Below are 21,710 nucleotides of genomic sequence, written 5' to 3' on the forward strand. Positions count from 1 at the left end.
CCTTGCAGCTTCTGCCATTGCTGTCCTGCTTCTTGTGCCACCCTGTCTGTTTACGTGGGCGACTGCCGTGATGTTGTCCGACTGGATCAACACCGGCTGACCCTGAAGCAGGGGTTTTGCCAGACTTAGAGCATTGTAAATGGCTCTTAGCTCCAGTATATTTATGTGAAGAGACATCTCCAGGCTTGACCATACTCCCTGGAAGTTTCTTCCTTGTGTGACCGCTCCCCAGCCTCTCAGACTGGCATCCGTGGTCACCAGGACCCAGTCCTGTATGCCGAATCTGCGGCCCTCTAACAGATGAGCACTCTGCAACCACCACAGAAGAGACACCCTTGTCCGTGGCGATAAGGTTATCCGCTGATGCATCTGCAGATGCGATCCGGACCATTTGTCCAGCAGATCCCACTGAAAAGTTCGTGCGTGGAATCTGCCGAATGGAATCGCTTCGTAAGAAGCCACCATCTTTCCCAGGACTCTTGTGCATTGATGCACAGACACTGTCCCTGGTTTTAGGAGGTTCCTGACAAGTTCGGATAACTCCCTGGCTTTCTCCTCCGGAAGAAACACCTTTTTCTGAACCGTGTCCAGAATCATTCCCAGGAACAGCAGACGTGTCGTCGGGGTCAACTGAGATTTTGGAAAATTCAGAATCCACCCGTGTTGTTGCAGCACTAGTTGGGTTAGTGCTACTCCGTCTTCCAGCTGTTCTCTGGATCTTGCCCTTATCAGGAGATCGTCCAAGTAAGGGATAATTAATACGCCTCTTCTTCGCAGAAGGATCATCATTTCGGCCATTACCTTGGTAAAGACCCGAGGTGCCGTGGACAATCCAAACGGCAGCGTCTGAAACTGATAATGACAGTTTTGCACCACGAACCTGAGGTACCCTTGATGTGAAGGGCAAATTGGGACATGCAGGTAAGCGTCCTTTATGTCCAGGGACACCATAAAGTCCCCTTCTTCCAGATTCGCTATCACTGCTCTGAGTGACTCCATCTTGAACTTGAATTTTTGTATGTACAGGTTCAAAGATTTGAGATTTAGAATAGGTCTTACCGAGCCGTCCGGCTTCGGTACCACAAATAGCGTGGAGTAATACCCCTTTCCCTGTTGTAGGAGGGGTACCTTGACTATCACCTGCTGAGCAAACAGCTTGTGAATGGCTTCCAATACCGTCGCCCTGTCCGAGGGAGACGTTGGCAAAGCAGACTTTAGGAACCGGCGAGGGGGAGACTTCTCGAATTCCAACCTGTAACCTTGAGATGCTACCTGTAGAATCCAGGGGTCCACCTGTGAGCAAGCCCACTGTGCGCTGAAATTCTTGAGTCGACCCCCCACCGTTCCTGAGTCCGCTTGTAAGGCCCCAGCATCATGCTGAGGGCTTTGCAGAACCCTGGGAGGGCTTCTGTTCCTGGGCAGGGGCTGCTTGCTGCCCTCTCTTACCCCTTCCTCTGCCCCGAGGCAGATATGACTGTCCTTTTGTCCGCTTGTTCTTATAGGAACGAAAGGACTGCGGCTGAAAAGACGGTGTCTTTTTCTGTTGGGAGGGGGTCTGAGGTAAAAAAGTGGATTTTCCGGCAGTTGCCGTGGCCACCAGATCCGATAGACCGACGCCAAATAATTCCTCCCCTTTAAACGGCAATACTTCCATATGTCGTTTGGAATCCGCATCACCTGACCACTGTCGCGTCCATAAACTCCTTCTGGCAGATATGGACATCGCATTTACTCTCGATGCCAGAGTGCAAATATCTCTCTGCGCATCTCGCATATAAAGGAAAGCATCCTTTAATTGCTCTATAGTCAATAAAATACTGTCCCTATCCAGGGTATCAATATTTTCAGTCAGGGAATCCAACCAGACGACCCCAGCACTGCACATCCAGGCTGAGGCGATGGCTGGTCGCAGTATAACACCAGTATGAGTGTATATACTTTTCAGGGTAGTTTCCAGCCTCCTATCAGCTGGATCCTTGAGGGCGGCCGTATCAGGAGACGGTAACGCCACTTGTTTCGATAAGCGTGTGAGCGCCTTATCCACCCTAGGGGGTGTTTCCCAGCGCGCCCTAACCTCTGGTGGGAAAGGGTATAATGCTAATAACTTTTTTGAAATTAGCATTTTTCTATCTGGGTTAACCCACGCTTCATCACATACATCATTTAATTCCTCTGATTCAGGAAAAACTACAGGTAGTTTTTTCACCCCCCACATAATACCCCTTTTTGTGGTACTTGTAGTATCAGAGATATGCAAAGCCTCCTTCATTGCCGTGATCATATAACGTGTGGCCCTACTTGAAAATACGTTTGTTTCATCACCGTCGACACTAGATTCAGTGTCTGTGTCTGGGTCTGTGTCGACCGACTGAGGTAAAGGGCGCTTTACAGCCCCTGACGGTGTCTGAGACGCCTGGGCAGGTACTAACTGGTTTGCCGGCCGTCTCATGTCGTCAACTGATTTTTGTAATGTGCTGACATTATCACGTAATTCCATAAACAAAGCCATCCATTCCGGTGTCGACTCCCTGGGGGGTGACATCACCATTATCGGCAATTGCTCTGCCTCCACGCCAACATCGTCCTCATACATGTCGACACACACGTACCGACACACAGCAGACACACAGGGAATGCTCTTATCGAAGACAGGACCCCACTAGCCCTTTGGGGATACAGAGGGAGAGTTTGCCAGCACACACCCAAGCGCTATAATATATATGGGAACAACCCTATATAAGTGTTGTTCCTTATAGCCGCTTAAATATATAAAAATATCGCCAAAATATGCCCCCCCTCTCTGTTTTACCCTGTTTCTGTAGTGCAGTGCAGGGGAGAGCCCTGGGAGCCTTCCTCACAGCGGAGCTGAGCAGGAAAATGGCGCTGTGTGCTGAGGAGAATAAGCCCCGCCCCCTATTCCGGCGGGCTTTTCTCCCGGAGTTTTAGACATTTGGCATGGGTTAAATACACACATATAGCCTTAATGGCTATATGTGATGTATTCTTTTGCCATAAAAGGTATTATATATTGCTGCCCAGGGCGCCCCCAGCAGCGCCCTGCACCCTCCGTGACCGTCTGGTGTGAAGTGTGTGACAACAATGGCGCACAGCTGCAGTGCTGTGCGCTACCTTCATGAAGACTGAAGAGCCTTCTGCCGCCTGTTTCCGGACCTTCAATCTTCAGCATCTGTAAGGGGGGTCGGCGGCGCGGCTCCGGGACGAACCCCAGGGTGAGACCTGTGTTCCGACTCCCTCTGGAGCTAATGGTGTCCAGTAGCCTAAGAATCCAATCCATCCTGCACGCAGGTGAGTTGAAATTCTCTCCCCTAAGTCCCTCGATGCAGTGAGCCTGTTGCCAGCAGGACTCACTGAAAATAAAAAACCTAAAAAACTTTTTCTAAGCAGCTCTTTAGGAGAGCCACCTAGATTGCACCCTGCTCGGACGGGCACAAAAACCTAACTGAGGCTTGGAGGAGGGTCATAGGGGGAGGAGCCAGTACACACCATGTGATCCTAAAAGCTTACTTTTTGTGCCCTGTCTCCTGCGGAGCCGCTATTCCCCATGGTCCTGACGGAGTCCCCAGCATCCACTTAGGACGTTAGAGAAATGTGGATTTCCTAGCAGTTGCCGTGGACACTAGGTCCGATAGACCTACCCCAAATAACTCCTCCCCTTTATAAGGCAATACTTCCATATGCCTTTTGGAATCAGCATCACCTGACCACTGCCGCGTCCATAACCCTCTTCTGGCAGATATGGACAGCGCACTTACTCTTGATGCCAGTCGGCAAATATCCCTCTGTGCATCACGCATATATAAAAATGCATCTTTTAAATGCTCTATAGTCAGTAATATACTATCCCTATCCAGGGTATCAATATTTTCAGTCATGGAATCCGACCAAGCCACCCCAGCACTGCACATCCAGGCTGAGGCGATTGCTGGTCGCAGTATAACACCCGTGTGAGTGTATATACATTTTAGGATATTCTCCTGCTTTCTGTCAGCAGGTTCCTTAAGGGCGGCCGTATCAGGAGACGGTAGTGCCACCTGTTTAGACAAGCGTGTGAGCGCTTTATCCACCCTAGGGGGTGTTTCCCAACGTGCCCTATCCTCTGGCGGAAAGGGGTATGATGCCAATAACCTTTTAGGAATTATCAGTTTTTTATCGGGAGAAACCCACGCTTCATCACACACTTCATTTAATTCCTCAGATGCAGGAAAAACTACAGGTAGTTTTTTCTCACCAAACATAATACCCTTTTTAGTGGTACTTGTACTATCAGAAATGTGTAAAACATTTTTCATTGCCTCAATCATGTAACGTGTGGCCCTACTGGAAGTCACATTCGTCTCTTCATCGTCGACACTGGAGTCAGTATCCGTGTCGGCGTCTGCATCTGCCATCTGAGGTAGCGGGCGTTTTAGAGCCCCTGATGGTCTTTGAGACGCCTGGACAGGCACAAGCTGAGTAGCCGGCTGTCTCATGTCATCAACCGTCTTTTGTAAAGAGCTGACACTTTCACGTAAATCCTTCCATAAGCCCATCCACTCAGGTGTCGACTCCCTAGGGGGTGACATCTCCATTATAGGCAATTGCTCCGCCTCCACATCATTTTCCTCCTCATACATGTCGACACAGTCGTACCGACACACAGCACACACACAGGGAATGCTCTGATAGAGGACAGGACCCCACTAGCCCTTTGGGGAGACAGAGGGAGAGTATGCCAGCACACACCAGAGCGCTATATATATGTTGAGATAACACTATACAGAGTGTTTTTCCCCTTATAGCTGCTGTTTATATTATACTGCGCCTAATTAGTGCCCCCCCCCCCTCTTGTTTTACCCTTTTCTGTAGTGCAGGACTGCAGGGGAGAGTCAGGGAGACGTCCTTCCAGCGGAGCTGTGAGGGAAAATGGCGCCAGTGTGCTGAGGAGATAGGCTCCGCCCCCTTCTCGGCGGACTTTTCTCCCACTTTTTTCAGGAATCTGGCAGGGGTTAATATACATCCATATAGCCCTGGGGGTTATATGTGATGTATTTTAGCCAGCCAAGGTGTTCATATTGCTGCTCAGGGCGCCCCCCCCCCCCAGCGCCCTGCACCCATCAATGACCGGAGCGTGTGGTGTGCATGAGGAGCAATGGCGCACAGCTGCAGTGCTGTGCGCTACCTTGGTGAAGACTGATGTCTTCTGCCGCCGATTTTCCGGACTTCTTCTTGCTTCTGGCTCTGTAAGGGGGCCGGCGGCGCGGCTCTGGGACCGGACTCCGAGGCTGGGCCTGTGTTCGGTCCCTCTGGAGCTAATGGTGTCCAGTAGCCTAAGAAGCCCAAGCTGGCTGCAAGCAGGCAGGTTCGCTTCTTCTCCCCTTAGTCCCTCGATGCAGTGAGCCTGTTGCCAGCAGGTCTCACTGAAAATAAAAAACCTAAAACTAACTTTTCCTAAGAAGCTCAGGAGAGCCCCCTAGATTGCACCCAGCTCGGTCGGGCACAAAAATCAAACTGAGGCTTGGAGGAGGGTCATAGGGGGAGGAGCCAGTGCACACCAGGTAGTCCTAAAGCTTTTCTTTTGTGCCCAGTCTCCTGCGGAGCCGCTATTCCCCATGGTCCTTACGGAGTTCCCAGCATCCACTAGGACGTCAGAGAAATACTAATAATAAAAAAAATAAAAGAAAAAAAAAAAAAAAAGATAAAACCAGCTAAAATCATAATTATTGCAAAAAAAAAACAAGTCGGAATTAAAATTAAAATTCCGAACTGAGACTCCGTTCAGATCACATCTCCTCAGGCGATCCAGACCGTGTTTTGGTTGGGATAGATTTGGATCTCTGGAGAACCAAACAGCTCTAATTACTACAGACCAAATGTAAAAGGCTGGATACGCAATTTGCAAAAATCAGCTATCTACTACTGCACAGGGAAGGTATTGAATCCAAAAATAAAAACCATGTAAATTACAACACTAGATTTATGTACAGATAAAACCACCAAAGAAAGCAACATTGTTTTGGAATTAGTTCTGACCATTTTTATACCACTTTGTATTCTACGGGTGTAGTACTGCTGACCGGCGGTTTCCTGACCGCCGGTCAGCTTACCGACGCCGGGATCCCGGCAGCATACCGACACCGGGATCCTGGCTGGGAGGGTTGAGTGCAGCAAGCCCCTTGCGAGCTCGCTGCGCTCGCCACGCTGCGGGCTCGGTGGCGACCTGCGGTCGCCACGGGTTCTATTCCCACTCTATGGGTATCGTGGACACCCACGAGTGGAAATAGTCCCTGTTGGTCGGCATGCCGACCATCGGGATAGTGACCCGTCGGGTTGGTGGAGGTCATGTGACTGTCGGTCAGCTGACCGGCGGTCACATGAATACCACCCGTATTCTACTGTAGTGGAGCTATAGGGTGAGATGTAATGAAGACAGAGTTCAGTGGCCGTGTGGGTTGCAATCCTTTACACTGCTAAATCATGCCTTGTAAATGATTGTGCCTTTAAAGAAACGTCAGAGTTCGTCCGGGATCCCGCACGGCTGCAGAACTTGGACTTCATTACATCCTGCCCCTAATGTTTATCCAGTGAGGCAGATTCTCTTTAAACCAAGTTTAAGTTAAACAGTTGTGATAGCAGAGTCCTTTTAAATGCAAAGTACAGTATATGCGGCAGCGCCTCAATTTAATTCCCCTGCACACAATCCACACCAACACATTTTCATTGCCATCAATCAAGCATTTTTATTTTCATATACATCTGGTTACAACTAAATTCACAATAATCTACATAAATAACCAATAAAGGTATAACTAATGGTGATATCACTATATATATTTTTATTTTATATCCATATAGTTCTGCCTCCCTTAAGGCCAGCCCATATCACTAGCATTGTCCCAGCAAATACAAGTAGCCCCTTGTTATGTGGTAAGTCCAGTAACAAGGTGTCAGTCAGTAATAGAATTATATTATTCCCAAATTCTGGAGTTAGAAAAACTATGATGGCAGCATATGTAAGTAAATAGGAAGTGAAGGCTGGTTAACGGAGTGAAATCGTGCGTTTAATGCAAGCAAAGTAACCAAGGTTAGTTGGTTCGTCACAAGGAATAATAACCATAACTCACCTTTGGATCTGCCAGAGCGTTGATGACATTTCCAAGAGCCAATAATGAGCGGTTAATGTTTGTGCCTTCTCGTAAGCGTGCACCTTGGGTATTTGTGGCACTCGCCCGTTCTGAACCTGCCAGATCAATAAGGCTCATTTTGGCAATGCGAACGTTTTGATCAATGCTGGCACTTTTATCCTGCTGCCTCAAGTAGATCTAGTACAATATAAAAGAAACAAAAAATTTGTTCAGAAAAGAATTGGCAACAATATTACATAATGCTAGAAAAACATGGCATTACGGAGAACACCAACTGTACCGTATTAAGGAGTTTTAGAACACTCTGATGAAGACCATAAAATAAAACATGTTGCCGATGACTCTGCTTATCGCCAAAAGCGAGGTTCTTTTTGAATTACCTGAAATACAGCATGCGATCGGGAAGACGTTGCGTTGACATCAGTGGGATGCTGAGTTCTATTCTTATTACCACAGTCCAACAAGTGCAGGATCTCCTCAGCCGATTTTGGCTACAGATGATCAGAGAAAGAGAAAAAAAAAATAAGAATTTACTCACCGGTAATTCTATTTCTCGTAGTCCGTAGTGGATGCTGGGAACTCCGAAAGGACCATGGGGAATAGCGGGCTCCGAAGGAGGCTGGGCACTCTAGAAAGATTTATGACTACCTGGTGTGCACTGGCTCGTCCCACTATGACCCTCCTCCAAGCCTCAGTTAGGACACTGTGCCCGGACGAGCGTACACAATAAGGAAGGATTTTGAATCCCGGGTAAGACTCATACCAATCACACCAATCACACCGTATAACTCGTGATATTATACCCAGTTAACAGTATGAAACAATTGAGCCTCTCAACAGATGGCTCAACAATAACCCGGTTTAGTTAACAATAACTATGTACAAGTATTGCAGATAAACCGCACTTGGGATGGGCGCCCAGCATCCACTAGGGACTACGAGAAATAGAATTACCGGTGAGTAAATTCTTATTTTCTCTGACGTCCTAGTGGATGCTGGGAACTCCGAAACGACCATGGGGATTATACCAAAGCTCCCAAACGGGCGGGAGAGTGCGGATGACTCTGCAGCACCGAATGAGAGAACTCCAGGTCCTCCTTAGCCAGGGTATCAAATTTGTAGAATTTTGCAAACGTGTTTGCCCCTGACCAAGTAGCAGCTCGGCAAAGTTATAAAGCCGAGACCCCTCGGGCAGCCTCCCAAGATGAGCCCACCTTCCTTGTGGAATGGGCATTGACAGATTTTGGCTGTGGCAGGCCTGCCACAGAATGTGCAAGCTGATTTGTACTACAAATCCAACGAGCAATAGTCTGCTTAGAAGCAGGAGCACCCAGCTTGTTGGGTGCATATATAATAAACAGCGAGTCAGATTTTCTGACTCCAGCTGTCCTGGAAACATATATTTTCAGGGCCCTGACAACGTCTAGCAACTTGGAGTCCTCCAAGTCCTTAGTAGCCGTAGGCACCACAATAGGCTGGTTCAGGTTAAACGCTGACACCACCTTACGGAGAAACAGGGGACGAGTCCTCAATTCTGCCCTATCCGTATGGAAAATTAGATAAGGGCTTTTACATGATAAAGCCGCCAATTCCGATACTCGCCTGGCCGAAGCCAAGGCCAATAACATGACCACTTTCAACGTGAGATATTTCAGATCCACGGTCTTTAGTGGCTCAAACCAATGTGATTTTAAGAAACTCAACACCACGTTGAGATCCCAAGGTGCCACAGGAGGCACAAATGGGGGCTGAATATGCAGCACTCCTTTTACAAATGTCTGAACTTCAGGTACTGAAGCTAGTTCTTTTTGAAAGAAAAATCGACAGAGCCGAGATCTGTACCTTAATGGAACCTAATTTTAGGCCCATATTCACTCCTGCTTGCAGGAAATGCAGAAATCGACCTAGTTGAAATTCCTCTGTTGGGGCACTTTCGGCCTCACACCCTGCAACATATTTCCTCCATATGCGGTGATAATGATTTGCAGTAACCTCTTTCCTGGCTTTAATAAGCGTAGGAATGACTTCTTCCGGAATGTCCTTTTCCTTTAGGATCCGGCGTTCAACCGCCATGCCGTCAAACGCAGCCGCGGTAAGTCTTGGAACAGACAGGGCCCTTGCTGTAGCAGGTCTTGTCTGAGCAGCAGAGGCCACGGGTCCTCTGAGATCATCTCTTGAAGTTCCGGGTACCACGCTCGTCTTGGCCAATCCGGAACCACGAGAATTGTGTTTACTCCTCGCCTTCTTATTATTCTCAATACCTTTGGTATGAGAGGCAGAGGAGGAAACACATAAACTGACTGATACACCCCCGGTGTTACTAGAGCGTCCACAGCTATTGCATGAGGGTCTCTTGACCTGGCGCAATACTTCTCTAGTTTTTTGTTTAGGCGGGACGCCATCATGTCCACCTGTGGACAATCCCACTGATTTACAATCATTTGGAAGACTTCTGGATTAAGTCCCCACTCTCCCGGGTGGAGGTCGTGCCTGCTGAGAAAGTCTGCTTCCCAGCTGTCCACACCCGGAATGAACACTGCTGACAGTGCTAGTAGATGATTTTCCGCCCATCGGAGAATTCTTGTGGCTTCTGCCATTGCCATCCTGCTTCTTGTGCCGCCCTGTCGATTTACATGGGCGACTGCCGTGATGTTGTCCGACTGGATCAGCACCGGCTGGTGTAGGAGCAGGGATTTTGCTTGACTTAGGGCATTGTACATGGCCCTTAGTTCCAGAATATTTATGTGAAGGGAAGTCTCCTGACTTGACCATAGTCCTTGGAAGTTTCTTCCCCTTGTGACTGCCCCCCAGCCTCGAAGGCTGGCACCCATGGTCACCAGGACCCAGTCCTGTATGCCGAATCTGCGGCCCTCCAGAAGATGAGCACTGTGCAGCCACCAGAAAAGAGACACCCTGGTTCTTGGAGACAGGGTTATTAAACGATGCATCTGAATATGCGATCCGGACCACTTGTCCAACAGGTCCCACTGAAAGATTCTGGCATGGAACCTGCCGAATGGAATTGCCTCGTAAGAAGCTACCATCTTTCCCAGGACCCGCGTGCAGTGATGCACCGATACCTGTTTTGGTTTCAGGAGGTCTCTGACTAGAGAAGACAACTCCCTGGCTTTCTCCTCCGGGAGAAACACTTTTTTCTGGACTGTGTCCAGAATCATACCCTGGAACATTAGATGTGTAGTCGGAACCAGCTGTGACTTTGGGATATTCAGAATCCAGCCGTGCTGGCGCAGCACTTCCTGAGATAGTGCTACTCCCACCAACAACTGTTCCTTGGACCGTGCCTTTATTAGGAGATCGTCCAAGTACGGGATAATTAAAAACTCCCTTTTTTCGAAGGAGTATCATCATTTCGGCCATTACCTTGGTAAACACCCTCGGTGCCATGTACAGTCCAAACGGCCGTGTCCGGACTTGGTAATGGCAAACCTGTACCACAAATCTGAGGTACTCCTGGCGAGGATGGTAAATGGGGACAAGCAGGTAAGCATCCTTGATGTCCCGGGGTACCATGTAATCCCCCTCGCCCAGGCTTGCAATAACCGCCCTGAGCGATTCCATCTTGAACTTGAATTTTTTTATGTATGTGTTCAAGGATTTTAAATATAAAATGGGTCACACCGAACCATGCGGTTTCGGTACCCCAAACCGTGTGGAATAGTAACCCCGTCCTTGTTGAAGTAGGGGCACCTTGAGTATTACCTGCTGGGAATACCGCTTATTAATTGCCTCTAGCACAGCCTCCCTGCCTGAGGGAGTTGTCGGCAAGGCATATTTGAGGAAACGGCTGGGGGGAGACATCTCGAATTCCAGCTTGTACCCCTGAAATACTACTTGAAAGAAACAGGGATCCACCTGTGAGCGAGCCCACTAATTGCTGAAATTTTTGAGACAGCCCCCCACCGTACCTGGCTACACCTGTGGAGCACCCGCGTCATGCTGTGGACTCACAGGAAGCGGGGGAAGAATTTTGATTCTGGGAACAGTCTGACTGGTGCAGCTTTTTCCCTCTTCCCTTGTCTCTGTACAGAAAGGAAGCGCCTTTGACCCGCTTGCTTTTCTGAATCCGAAAGGACTGTACCTGATAATACAGTGCTTTCTTAGTCTGTGAGGAAACCTGAGGTAAAAATATTTCTTCCCAGCAGTTGCTGTGGATACGAGGTCCCAGAGACCATCCCCAAATAATTCCTCACCCTTATAAGGCAGAATCTCTATGCGCCTTTTAAGTCAGCATCACCTGTCCAGTGACAGGTCTCTAATACCCTCCTGACAGAATGGACATTACATTCATTTTGGATGCCAGCCGGCAAAATATCCCTCTGTGCATCCCTCATATACAAGACGACGTCTTTAATATGTTCTCATATTAGCAAACTAGTATGCTTGACAGGGTCACCGACCACGCTGCAGCAGCACGATCTGCAGGTCTCAGTCTAGTACCCGAGTGTGTAAATACAGACTTCAGGATAGCCTCCTGCTTTTTATCAACAGGTACCTTCAAAGTGGCCGTTCCTAAAACGGCAGTGGCACCTTTTTTGACAACCGTGTGAGCGCCTTGTCCACCCTAGGGGATATCTCCCAGCGTAACTTATCCTCCTGGCGGGAAAGGGTACGCCATCAGTAACTTTTTAGAAATTACCAGTTTCTTAACGGGGGAACCCACGCTTTTCACACACTTCATTTATTCATATGATGGAGGAACAAAACACTGCCTGTTTTTTCTCCCCAAACCTAAAACCCACTTTTAGAGGTGCTTGGGTTAATGTCAGAAATGTATAACACATTTTTTATTGCCGGGATCAAGTCACGGATGTTCCTAGTGGATTGTGTATATGTCTCAACCTTGTCGACACTGGAGTCAGACTCCGTGTCGACATCTGTGTCTGCCATCTGAGAGAGCGGGCGTTCTTGAGCCCCTGATGGCCTTTGAGACGCCTGGGCAGGCGCGGGCTGAGAAGCCGGCTGTCCCACAGCTGTTACGTCATCCACCCTTTTATGTAAGGAGTTGACACTGTCGGTTAATACCTTTCACCTATCCATCCACTCTGGTGTCGGCCCCCCAGGGGGCGACATCACATATATCGGCCTCTGCTCCGTCACCATATAAGCCTCCTCATTCAACATGTCGACACAGCCGTACCGACACACCGCAGACACACAGGGAATGCTCTAAACGAGGACAGGACCCACAAAAGCCCTTTGGGGGGACAGAGTGAGAGTATGCCAGCACACACCAGAGCGCTATATAATGCAGGGACTAACTGAGTTATGTCCCCTATAGCTGCTGTTTTTATATATATATATATATATATATATATATATATATATATATATATATATATATATATATATATATATATATACATACTGCGCCTAAATTTAGTGCCCCCCCTCTCTTTTTTAACCCTTTTCTGTAGTGTAGACTGCAGGGGAGAGCCAGGGAGCTTCCTTCCAGCGGAGCTGTGAGGGAAAATGGCGCCAGTGTGCTGAGGGAGATAGCTCCGCCCCTTTTCCGCGGCCTATTCTCCCGCTTTTTTATGGAATCTGGCAGGGGTATTTACTACATATATAGCCTCTGGGGCTATATATTGTGGTATTTTTGCCAGCCAAGGTGTTTTTATTGCTGCCTCAGGGCGCCCCCCCCCCCCAGCGCCCTGCACCCTCAGTGACCGGAGTGTGAAGTGTGTGAGAGGAGCAATGGCGCACAGCTGCAGTGCTGTGCGCTACCTTGGTGAAGACAGAGTCTTCATGCTGCCGATTTTCCGGACCTCTTCTTGCTTCTGGCTCTGTAAGGGGGACGGCGGCGCGGCTCCGGGACCGAACATCAAGGCTGGGCCTGCGGTCGATCCCTCTGGAGCTAATGGTGTCCAGTAGCCTAAGAAGCCCAATCCGGCTGCAAGCAGGCGAGTTCGCTTCTTCTCCCCTTAGTCCCTCGCTGCAGTGAGCCTGTTGCCAGCAGGTCTCACTGAAAATAAAAAACCTAAGTCTATCTTTCTTTCTAAGAGCTCAGGAGAGCCCCTAGTGTGCATCCAACCTCGGCCGGGCACAAGATCTAACTGAGGCTTGGAGGAGGGTCATAGTGGGAGGAGCCAGTGCACACCAGGTAGTCATAAATCTTTCTAGAGTGCCCAGCCTCCTTCGGAGCCCGCTATTCCCCATGGTCCTTTCGGAGTTCCCAGCATCCACTAGGACGTCAGAGAAAAATTGTTAATGCAAGAAAAAAAAAAAAAAACTTCTTCCAACTCCATGGCGGCCATTAAACAGAGCAAGAGTCCATTCTAGATTGGTAGAGACAGGTAGTGTAAGAAACTCCTCCCCCGAGTCTTCTCATGTCCCGAGCATTAGGTAGCCAAGGAGTGTTTTTATAAGAGTAGACCATCTTGAATGTGTCAGGGCACTAGGTTTAAATGAGCTCAGTTCAGGCCCCATTGAGTTGTAGTTTAGAATGTGAGAGGGGAGTAGAAAGCTTGGGGGCTTACTGACAGGTAAAATCCACTGTAGGTAGTGATCGAGCCCAGAGAGAGAGAGCACACACTGGAACTGCTGAAGCTTACTTGGAGGTGCAGATAAGACTGTAACCACTAGGCAGTTGGATGCAAGTGACCCTGAAGAGAATGCCCAGTGCCAGTATTTGTGGAGGAGTACAACAGTCAGAACACTTAGGAGAGTGACCAGCACAAGGGATACTGGCATTTGCTGTAATACAGCTTACAGCACTCAGTACCGGAGAGTAGTCAGCACAGCAGAACACAGCCTGGAGATGGACACAAGACTGAAATTGTTCTGGCAAGTGGCTGAATCCCAGAACTGGTTTAATTAGGGCACTCTTTTTTTCCCCATAGGCTGCACTGGTAGGATGATCAAGCTGAGGCCATGGATGGAGGTTTGGCAGTCAGGTGACAGTAGCCAAGATGGCGGAACCCATAGGTGCTGGCATGTGAGACCATGATGCAAGAATGGCGATCATAGGGCTGGTTGGCGGAGATAGCACAGAGAGGAGTCCACCATGACCCAACAGAGTCTCCATGACCGAGCTGAAGCACAGCCGAGTAGGGCAGGCCGATGTGTGACAGAATGGAAGGTCCTCTTATGCAATTTTTCGCTGCAGACCAAAGGACAAGGTTTGCTCCCTGTGCACTACTGTCTGCTGCCTCAGGTGCAGTTCTACCAGCTTGATTGACTTCAATATCTCACTTGTTACTAAATATTACCCAACAAAATTAAGAACTACTTGGTTTAAACAATTTAAGCACACAAAAATAAAAAAATATGCAATATTCAAAAGTTTTGCCTGTAAGGGTAATGATTTCTAAGCTGTAATCAGCTAATTGCCCCCTGGCCCTAATGGGATTAAAAAAACGGTAAAAATGTGGAGAAAGCAGTAATCCAAACTGGTGTGATATCACTACCCCTATATATCTACAACAAAGTGCATTTCTATAGAGAATCACCTACCTCCTGCTATGCCAACCTGCAGTGACAGGAGAAACACTGGGTTGGGAACGTGTGACTGGCGGTCAGGAGAACGCCGGTCACAATACAGACGCCGGGATCCCGGCTGCAAGATGGGCAGCAAGGGAGGAGGGGGCGGGGGGGGGGGGAGTGCAACAAAGCCCCTTGCGGAGGGATTTTGAGTGGGCGGGATGTACTGGCCGGTATTGTGATCGACAGACATAGCTACATCCCGAAACAATAATGGGCCCTACACACTGGCAGATAAAACAGAACGATATGAACGTTCTCGTTCATAAATGAACGAGAACTTGTTCATATCGTTCTGTTTGTAGGCACCAACGATTAACGATGTGTGGCCCCACGGAATCGTTAATCGTTGGTGCCCCATCGCTTATGCATGCAGGCCAATATGGACGAGATTGTCCATATTAGCGTGCAGTGCTATGGACCCAGGTGACGGGATAGTGAAGAAACTTCACTCCCCCCGGCTCCTCCTCCCCCCCCCCCCCCCAGCCGCTGGGTCGCCCATCGGCCATATCCGCCGTCAGGCAGCTCGGCGGCGGATTGGTATGTGTGTAGGGCCCATAAGGCAGGAATGTTTAGTTATAGAAACAGAATCCATTGATTCCTATTCCGCAGAATAGAATAGGAAACATCTAGTGTAGAGGTTCTGAAACGCAGTCCTCAAGGTACCCCAACCACCCAGGTTTTAAGTAGATTCCTGCTTGGCCACAGGTCCCCTATTTGGCACCTCAGTCAATTTGATTTAACCATTTGTGCTGAGCTATGGATATACCTAAAACCTGGACCACGTTTGAGAACCACTGATCTAGTGCACATTGGCTTCCACCTGCACATAACTGTGTGTGAGAGGAGGGAGACACATTTCTATTTATATCACCTGGTCAGATAACCTAAAAGTGGGGCGGTGTATAAATTCAAGCATTCCTTAATTTATTCAACTACTTAGCTCTCAATCCTTGGCACACATTCATGTCATATGGCAGATTTGCAATTTTTTTAAAGCAGTCAGCTGCTGCTCGTCTGAAATACACAGCAACAAACCTCAAATCTACTTTGGCCAAGCCCACAACTTATCAAAAGAGAACAAGATCTGGACATTCAGCATTCAGAAGTAGCGGAAAGATCACTCACTGACCACACCGGGGGCTGGTTAGTGCAGTCCAGTGGTAACCTCCCAAGCAATTTCACAAGCATGTAGAATAACAATCTGGATGAATATGATTGGATGATTGTGCTCCTTTATGTAATGTGTCACTGGTATCAGAAGTAAAAGGACAATTAAAAGAGACACCAAAGGCCTAATGTAAAAGCCAGCTATTTGTAGAAGCAGCACGGTTCTGGCGAGATAGTCGCTAGAGGTAAAGTGACGGCTGCTTTTGCCTTTAAACTAATTGCAGCTTTAAATCTAGGGACTATCCCCAAATTGCACCGGCTCACGCAAATAGCGGGGTACAAAATTTGGTCCTATGTATCTCTGAATCCGATAGAACAAATGCAGATGATCCATTGCTCCTTACAGAACAGCAAAGAACCTGTCAGGATGGGCATACGCAATATGGCCATGTCTGAGCGCCTTACATGTCTTGAAACAATTACTGAAAAGTATTCACAGGGGAGGGATATACAGGTGACGAAACACGTGCTGCCACCTAACAGTGTCTACCCCAATTCCTCCCTTCTCTACTACAGACCCATTATATAGTAAGGTCCAGTTACTACGAAAGTAGGCTGGGGAATGACGTCAATCCAGATTGAGCAAGTTTGCCCAATGTGGTTTTCGTTTTTAACACAACAAATCAACTTAAAACAAAGAAGGGAACACTAAACACTATAGACCTTAATTCGGAGACGTGCTTTAAATAAAAGGACACCCATCATAAAGTGAAAATTAAAAATACATGAAAAAAAAAAAAACTAACTGTACAAGTCATTGTATGGCTAGATATATTATATATACTATACATATAAACACACTAAACTATTCATATGTTTAATTCACAATTGGCGTTTTTTAAAAAGCCACTGGATAGGCCTATTATACTTCCGTCTAGCTCTATGTAGTGCGCTTGCAGATCTTATAGGCAGCAACTGAAGTGACATTTATCACTTCTTCTGCATGTTTATTGTTTGGATCAGTAATTAACTGTAAAGCGCTGTTGAATATATTAGAGCTTGATAAATAAATTATGATGAGGTTTATGTGGGTGGGAGAGATTAAAAGGGCTTTATCGGATATTTCTGAACACATACCTGATGCAGTGTTAATCCTTGTACAACCACGCCTTTGTGTGCATCTTCTCGCACAGCAAGAGGACCAGATTTTGAGAGAAGGTCATGAATCTGTTCGTTGTACACCTACAGAAAAAGCAATTTCACATTTTCATACCCGTATTCTAAGGGTCACATTAATATAATAAACTCGGAAACACAATTACTTTCCAGGCAAAATCTGAACAAAGACTAGAAGCCTTATTCATGCAGCACTGCAGGTGGGGTAGATGTAACATCTGCAGAGAGGGTTATGCTGGGTACACACCTACAGCTATATCTGCAGATCAATTGATCGGCAGATATATCTATGGACGGATAGGGCAGTGTGTTGCACATACACACTGGTCGATACGTCGGGGACTGACGTCATGAACTGGGCGGGCATTTATACACGACCGCCCGGTTCAGCTGTCAGTCCCACCGGCTGTTGCAGATTGTGTACGGGCGGTCGGCTGACCGTCTGTATGCACACACCGACGTGCCAATATATCGAACAATATATTGGCCGACGGCTGTGCAGCAGAGCCCACGTGATATGTCTGTGAACGACGGAGTTCACAGACATATCGCTCGTACACACTGGCCAGCGGAGCAGAGATATATCGGCCATTCTCTTGATATATATTGGACAGCGTGTACGCATCTTTAGATTTGGGTGGGGTGTGTTAAAACTGAAATCTAAATTGCAGTTTATAAATAAAGCAGCCAGTATTTACCCTGCACAGAAACAATGTAACCCACCCAAATCTAAATCTCTCTGCACATGTTATATCTGCCTCCCTAAAGGACGGTATCCAAATAGCCGCAATAATTTACTGCAGCTAATTGGTTTACTGGGGGCTAGCCTACTAGTCCCAATAACCGGCCTCAGGCAGACCAAGCCAAATCCCCAATAAGTGACCATTTTTTACTTGAAAAGTGCCGTGAAAATACATAGGTTCATCGTTTTTCACGGGACCTATGTATTATCACAGAAAAAATGGGTGGTGTTTTGCACAAAGTAACTGGATACGGGTGGAAAAAAAACATGAAAAATTGGTTTACCGCCCTAAAAATCTTTTTACGCGTCTAAATAATCCACTATTCCTTACTTTATAAAGTACTTTGCTTATTAAAACAATCTGTAAAACAAATACCAACACATAAAAGAATGCAATGTGGTTACGACATATTAAGAGCGAAGATTTGAAACTATAGTAATCTATGGAAGGAGTAATGGAAGAAACAAAAGTACGCTCAAACTAAAGTAGTGGTTACTATCACTGCAAGAGCGGTATACGCAAGATATTAGTATTCATTCTAGCATCCTGCACCCATCACAACCCATGCAGTTCCTCGTTCCTGTCTGGGGTGTCACTCTCTGCTCTGGTACTTCAGTGCTGAGATACAGACAAGTGTGCTAGAAGCACCTGAGCAGAGAGCCACCCCCAAGGCAGGAAAGAGGAACTGCATGGGTTGTGACAGGTGCAGGTTTCTAGAATGAACACGAAGATATGCTACAAAGCATGAGTGTTGTCTCACTGCTTCTTTCACCGTTATAACTAATGCTTTGTCTCTATAGCAGCTCTTTAAAATCACAGCACCAAAGTCACCTACTCTACAGCACTTTGCCAGAAGTCATATTACTCAGCCAGTAAAAAGGGACTCATTCTCACTGTCCTGTTACATACATAACAGTTTTTATTCATTGCATTTGAGTGAAAATATTCTGTTCAGTTTTCACACAATAAACCCCTTGGTAAGCAATGAACAAGCTCTCTATGGGGTAGATTCTGAGTCGGACCCAGCAGCATCCGCGTGTTAGTCTTTTGCTGCTGCAGCATCTGCAACTTGGTGTCCGGATGATAGACAGACAGTGTCTAGTTAGACAGTCAATAGATAGACAGACATTAGGTCGACAGGGTCAAAAGGTCGACATAAAAAAATAAGATTTTACTTACCGATAAATCTATTTCTCGGAGTCCGTAGTGGATGCTGGGGTTCCTGAAAGGACCATGGGGAATAGCGGCTCCGCAGGAGACAGGGCACAAAAAGTAAAGCTTTTTCCGATCAGGTGGTGTGCACTGGCTCCTCCCCCTATGACCCTCCTCCAGACTCCAGTTAGGTACTGTGCCCGGACGAGCGTACACAATAAGGGAGGATTATGAATCCCGGGTAAGACTCATACCAGCCACACCAATCACACCGTACAACTTGTGATCTAAACCCAGTTAACAGTATGATAACAGCGGAGCCTCTGAAAGATGGCTTCCTACAACAATAACCCGAATAAGTTAACAATAACTATGTACAATTTATGCAGATAATCCGCACTTGGGATGGGCGCCCAGCATCCACTACGGACTCCGAGAAATAGATTTATCGGTAAGTAAAATCTTATTTTCTCTATCGTCCTAGTGGATGCTGGGGTTCCTGAAAGGACCATGGGGATTATACCAAAGCTCCCAAACGGGCGGGAGAGTGCGGATGACTCTGCAGCACCGAATGAGAGAACTCCAGGTCCTCCTTAGCCAGAGTATCAAATTTGTAAAATTTTACAAACGTGTTCTCCCCTGACCACGTAGCTGCTCGGCAAAGTTGTAATGCCGAGACCCCTCGGGCAGCCGCCCAAGATGAGCCCACCTTCCTTGTGGAGTGGGCCTTTACAGATTTAGGCTGTGGCAGGCCTGCCACAGAATGTGCCAGTTGGATTGTGCTACAGATCCAACGAGCAATCGTCTGCTTAGACGCAGGAGCACCCATCTTGTTGGGTGCATACAATATAAACAACGAGTCAGATTTTCTGACTCCAGCTGTTCTTGCAATATATATTTTTAATGCTCTGACAACGTCCAGTAACTTGGAGTCCTCCAAGTCACTTGTAGCCGCAGGCACTACAATAGGCTGGTTCAGATGAAATGCTGACACCACCTTAGGGAGAAAATGCGGACGAGTCCGCAGTTCTGCCCTGTCCGAATGGAAAATCAGATATGGGCTTTTGTAAGATAAAGCTGCCAATTCTGACACTCTCCTGGCAGAAGCCAGGGCTAGAAGCATGGTCACTTTCCAAGTGAGATATTTCAAATCCACCTTATTTAGTGGTTCAAACCAATGAGATTTTAGAAAATCCAAAACTACATTGAGATCCCACGGTGCCACTGGAGGCACCACAGGAGGCTGTATATGCAGCACTCCCTTAACAAAGGTCTGGACTTCAGGGACTGAAGCCAATTCTTTTTGAAAGAAAATCGACAGGGCCGAAATTTGAACCTTAATAGATCCCAATTTGAGACCCATAGACAATCCTGATTGCAGGAAATGTAGGAATCGACCCAGTTGAAATTCCTCCGTCGGAGCACTCCGATCTTCGCACCACGCAACATATTTTCGCCAAATTCGGTGATAATGTTGCACGGTTACTTCTTTCCTTGCTTTAATCAAAGTAGGAATGACTTCTTCCGGCATGCCTTTTTCCATTAGGATCCGGCGTTCAACCGCCATGCCGTCAAACGCAGCCGCGGTAAGTCTTGAAACAGACAGGGACCCTGCTGAAGCAAGTCCCTCCTTAGAGGTAGAGGCCACGGATCTTCCGTGATCATCTCTTGAAGTTCCGGGTACCAAGTCCTTCTTGGCCAATCCGGAACCACTAGTATCGTTCTTACGCCTCTTTGCCGTATAATTCTCAATACTTTTGGTATGAGAGGCAGAGGAGGAAACACATACACCGACTGGTACACCCAAGGCGTTACCAGCGCGTCCACAGCTATTGCCTGCGGATCTCTTGACCTGGCGCAATACCTGTCCAGTTTTTTGTTGAGGCGAGACGCCATCATGTCCACCATTGGTCTTTCCCAACGGGTTACCAGCATGTGGAAGACTTCTGGATGAAGTCCCCACTCTCCCGGGTGAAGATCGTGTCTGCTGAGGAAGTCTGCTTCCCAGTTGTCCACTCCCGGGATGAACACTGCTGATAGCGCTATCACATGATTCTCTGCCCAGCGAAGAATCCTTGCAGCTTCTGCCATTGCACTCCTGCTTCTTGTGCCGCCCTGTCTGTTCACATGGGCGACTGCCGTGATGTTGTCCGACTGGATCAACACCGGTTTTCCCTGAAGCAGAGGTTCTGCCTGGCTTAGAGCATTGTATATTGCTCTTAGTTCCAGAATGTTTATGTGAAGAGACGTTTCCAGGCTCGTCCATACTCCCTGGAAGTTTCTTCCTTGTGTGACTGCTCCCCAGCCTCTCAGGCTGGCGTCCGTGGTCACCAGGATCCAATCCTGTATGCCGAATCTGCGGCCCTCCAATAGATGAGGACTCTGCAACCACCACAGAAGAGACACCCTTGTCCTTGGAGACAGGGTTATCCGTAGGTGCATCTGAAGATGCGACCCTGACCATTTGTCCAACAGATCCCTTTGGAAAATTCTTGCGTGGAATCTGCCGAATGGAATTGCTTCGTAAGAAGCCACCATTTTTCCCAGGACTCTTGTGCATTGATGTACAGACACCTTTCCTGGTTTTAGGAGGTTCCTGACAAGCTCGGATAACTCCTTGGCTTTTTCCTCCGGGAGAAAAACCTTTTTCTGAACCGTGTCCAGAATCATCCCTAGGAACAGCAGACGAGTTGTCGGCATTAACTGGGATTTTGGAATATTCAGAATCCACCCGTGCTGTTTTAGCACTTCTTGAGACAGTGCTAATCCCATCTCTAGCTGTTCTCTGGACCTCGCCCTTATTAGGAGATCGTCCAAGTATGGGATAATTAATACGCCTTTTCTTCGAAGAAGAATCATCATCTCGGCCATTACCTTTGTAAAGATC

At 47.6% G+C, this 21,710-nt stretch overlaps 1 protein-coding gene across 3 annotated transcripts in view; it reads right to left on the reverse strand.

Annotated features, from left to right (window-relative positions):
- KIF18A (kinesin family member 18A) overlaps window positions 1-21,710 on the reverse strand; it is a 272,865-nt gene that overhangs the window by 211,779 nt on the left and 39,376 nt on the right. For all 3 annotated transcript variants that reach the window (XM_063944417.1, XM_063944418.1, XM_063944419.1), the window contains exons 4-6: window positions 16,890-16,994; window positions 7,523-7,633; window positions 7,122-7,319 (exon numbers count right to left, since the gene is read on the reverse strand). In XM_063944417.1, the coding sequence (XP_063800487.1) occupies window positions 7,122-7,319; window positions 7,523-7,633; window positions 16,890-16,994 (414 nt within the window). The remainder of the gene's footprint in view (window positions 1-7,121; window positions 7,320-7,522; window positions 7,634-16,889; window positions 16,995-21,710) is intronic.

The sequence above is a fragment of the Pseudophryne corroboree genome, chromosome 11 (genome assembly GCF_028390025.1).
Source record: "Pseudophryne corroboree isolate aPseCor3 chromosome 11, aPseCor3.hap2, whole genome shotgun sequence".
Lineage (NCBI taxonomy): Eukaryota > Metazoa > Chordata > Amphibia > Anura > Myobatrachidae > Pseudophryne > Pseudophryne corroboree.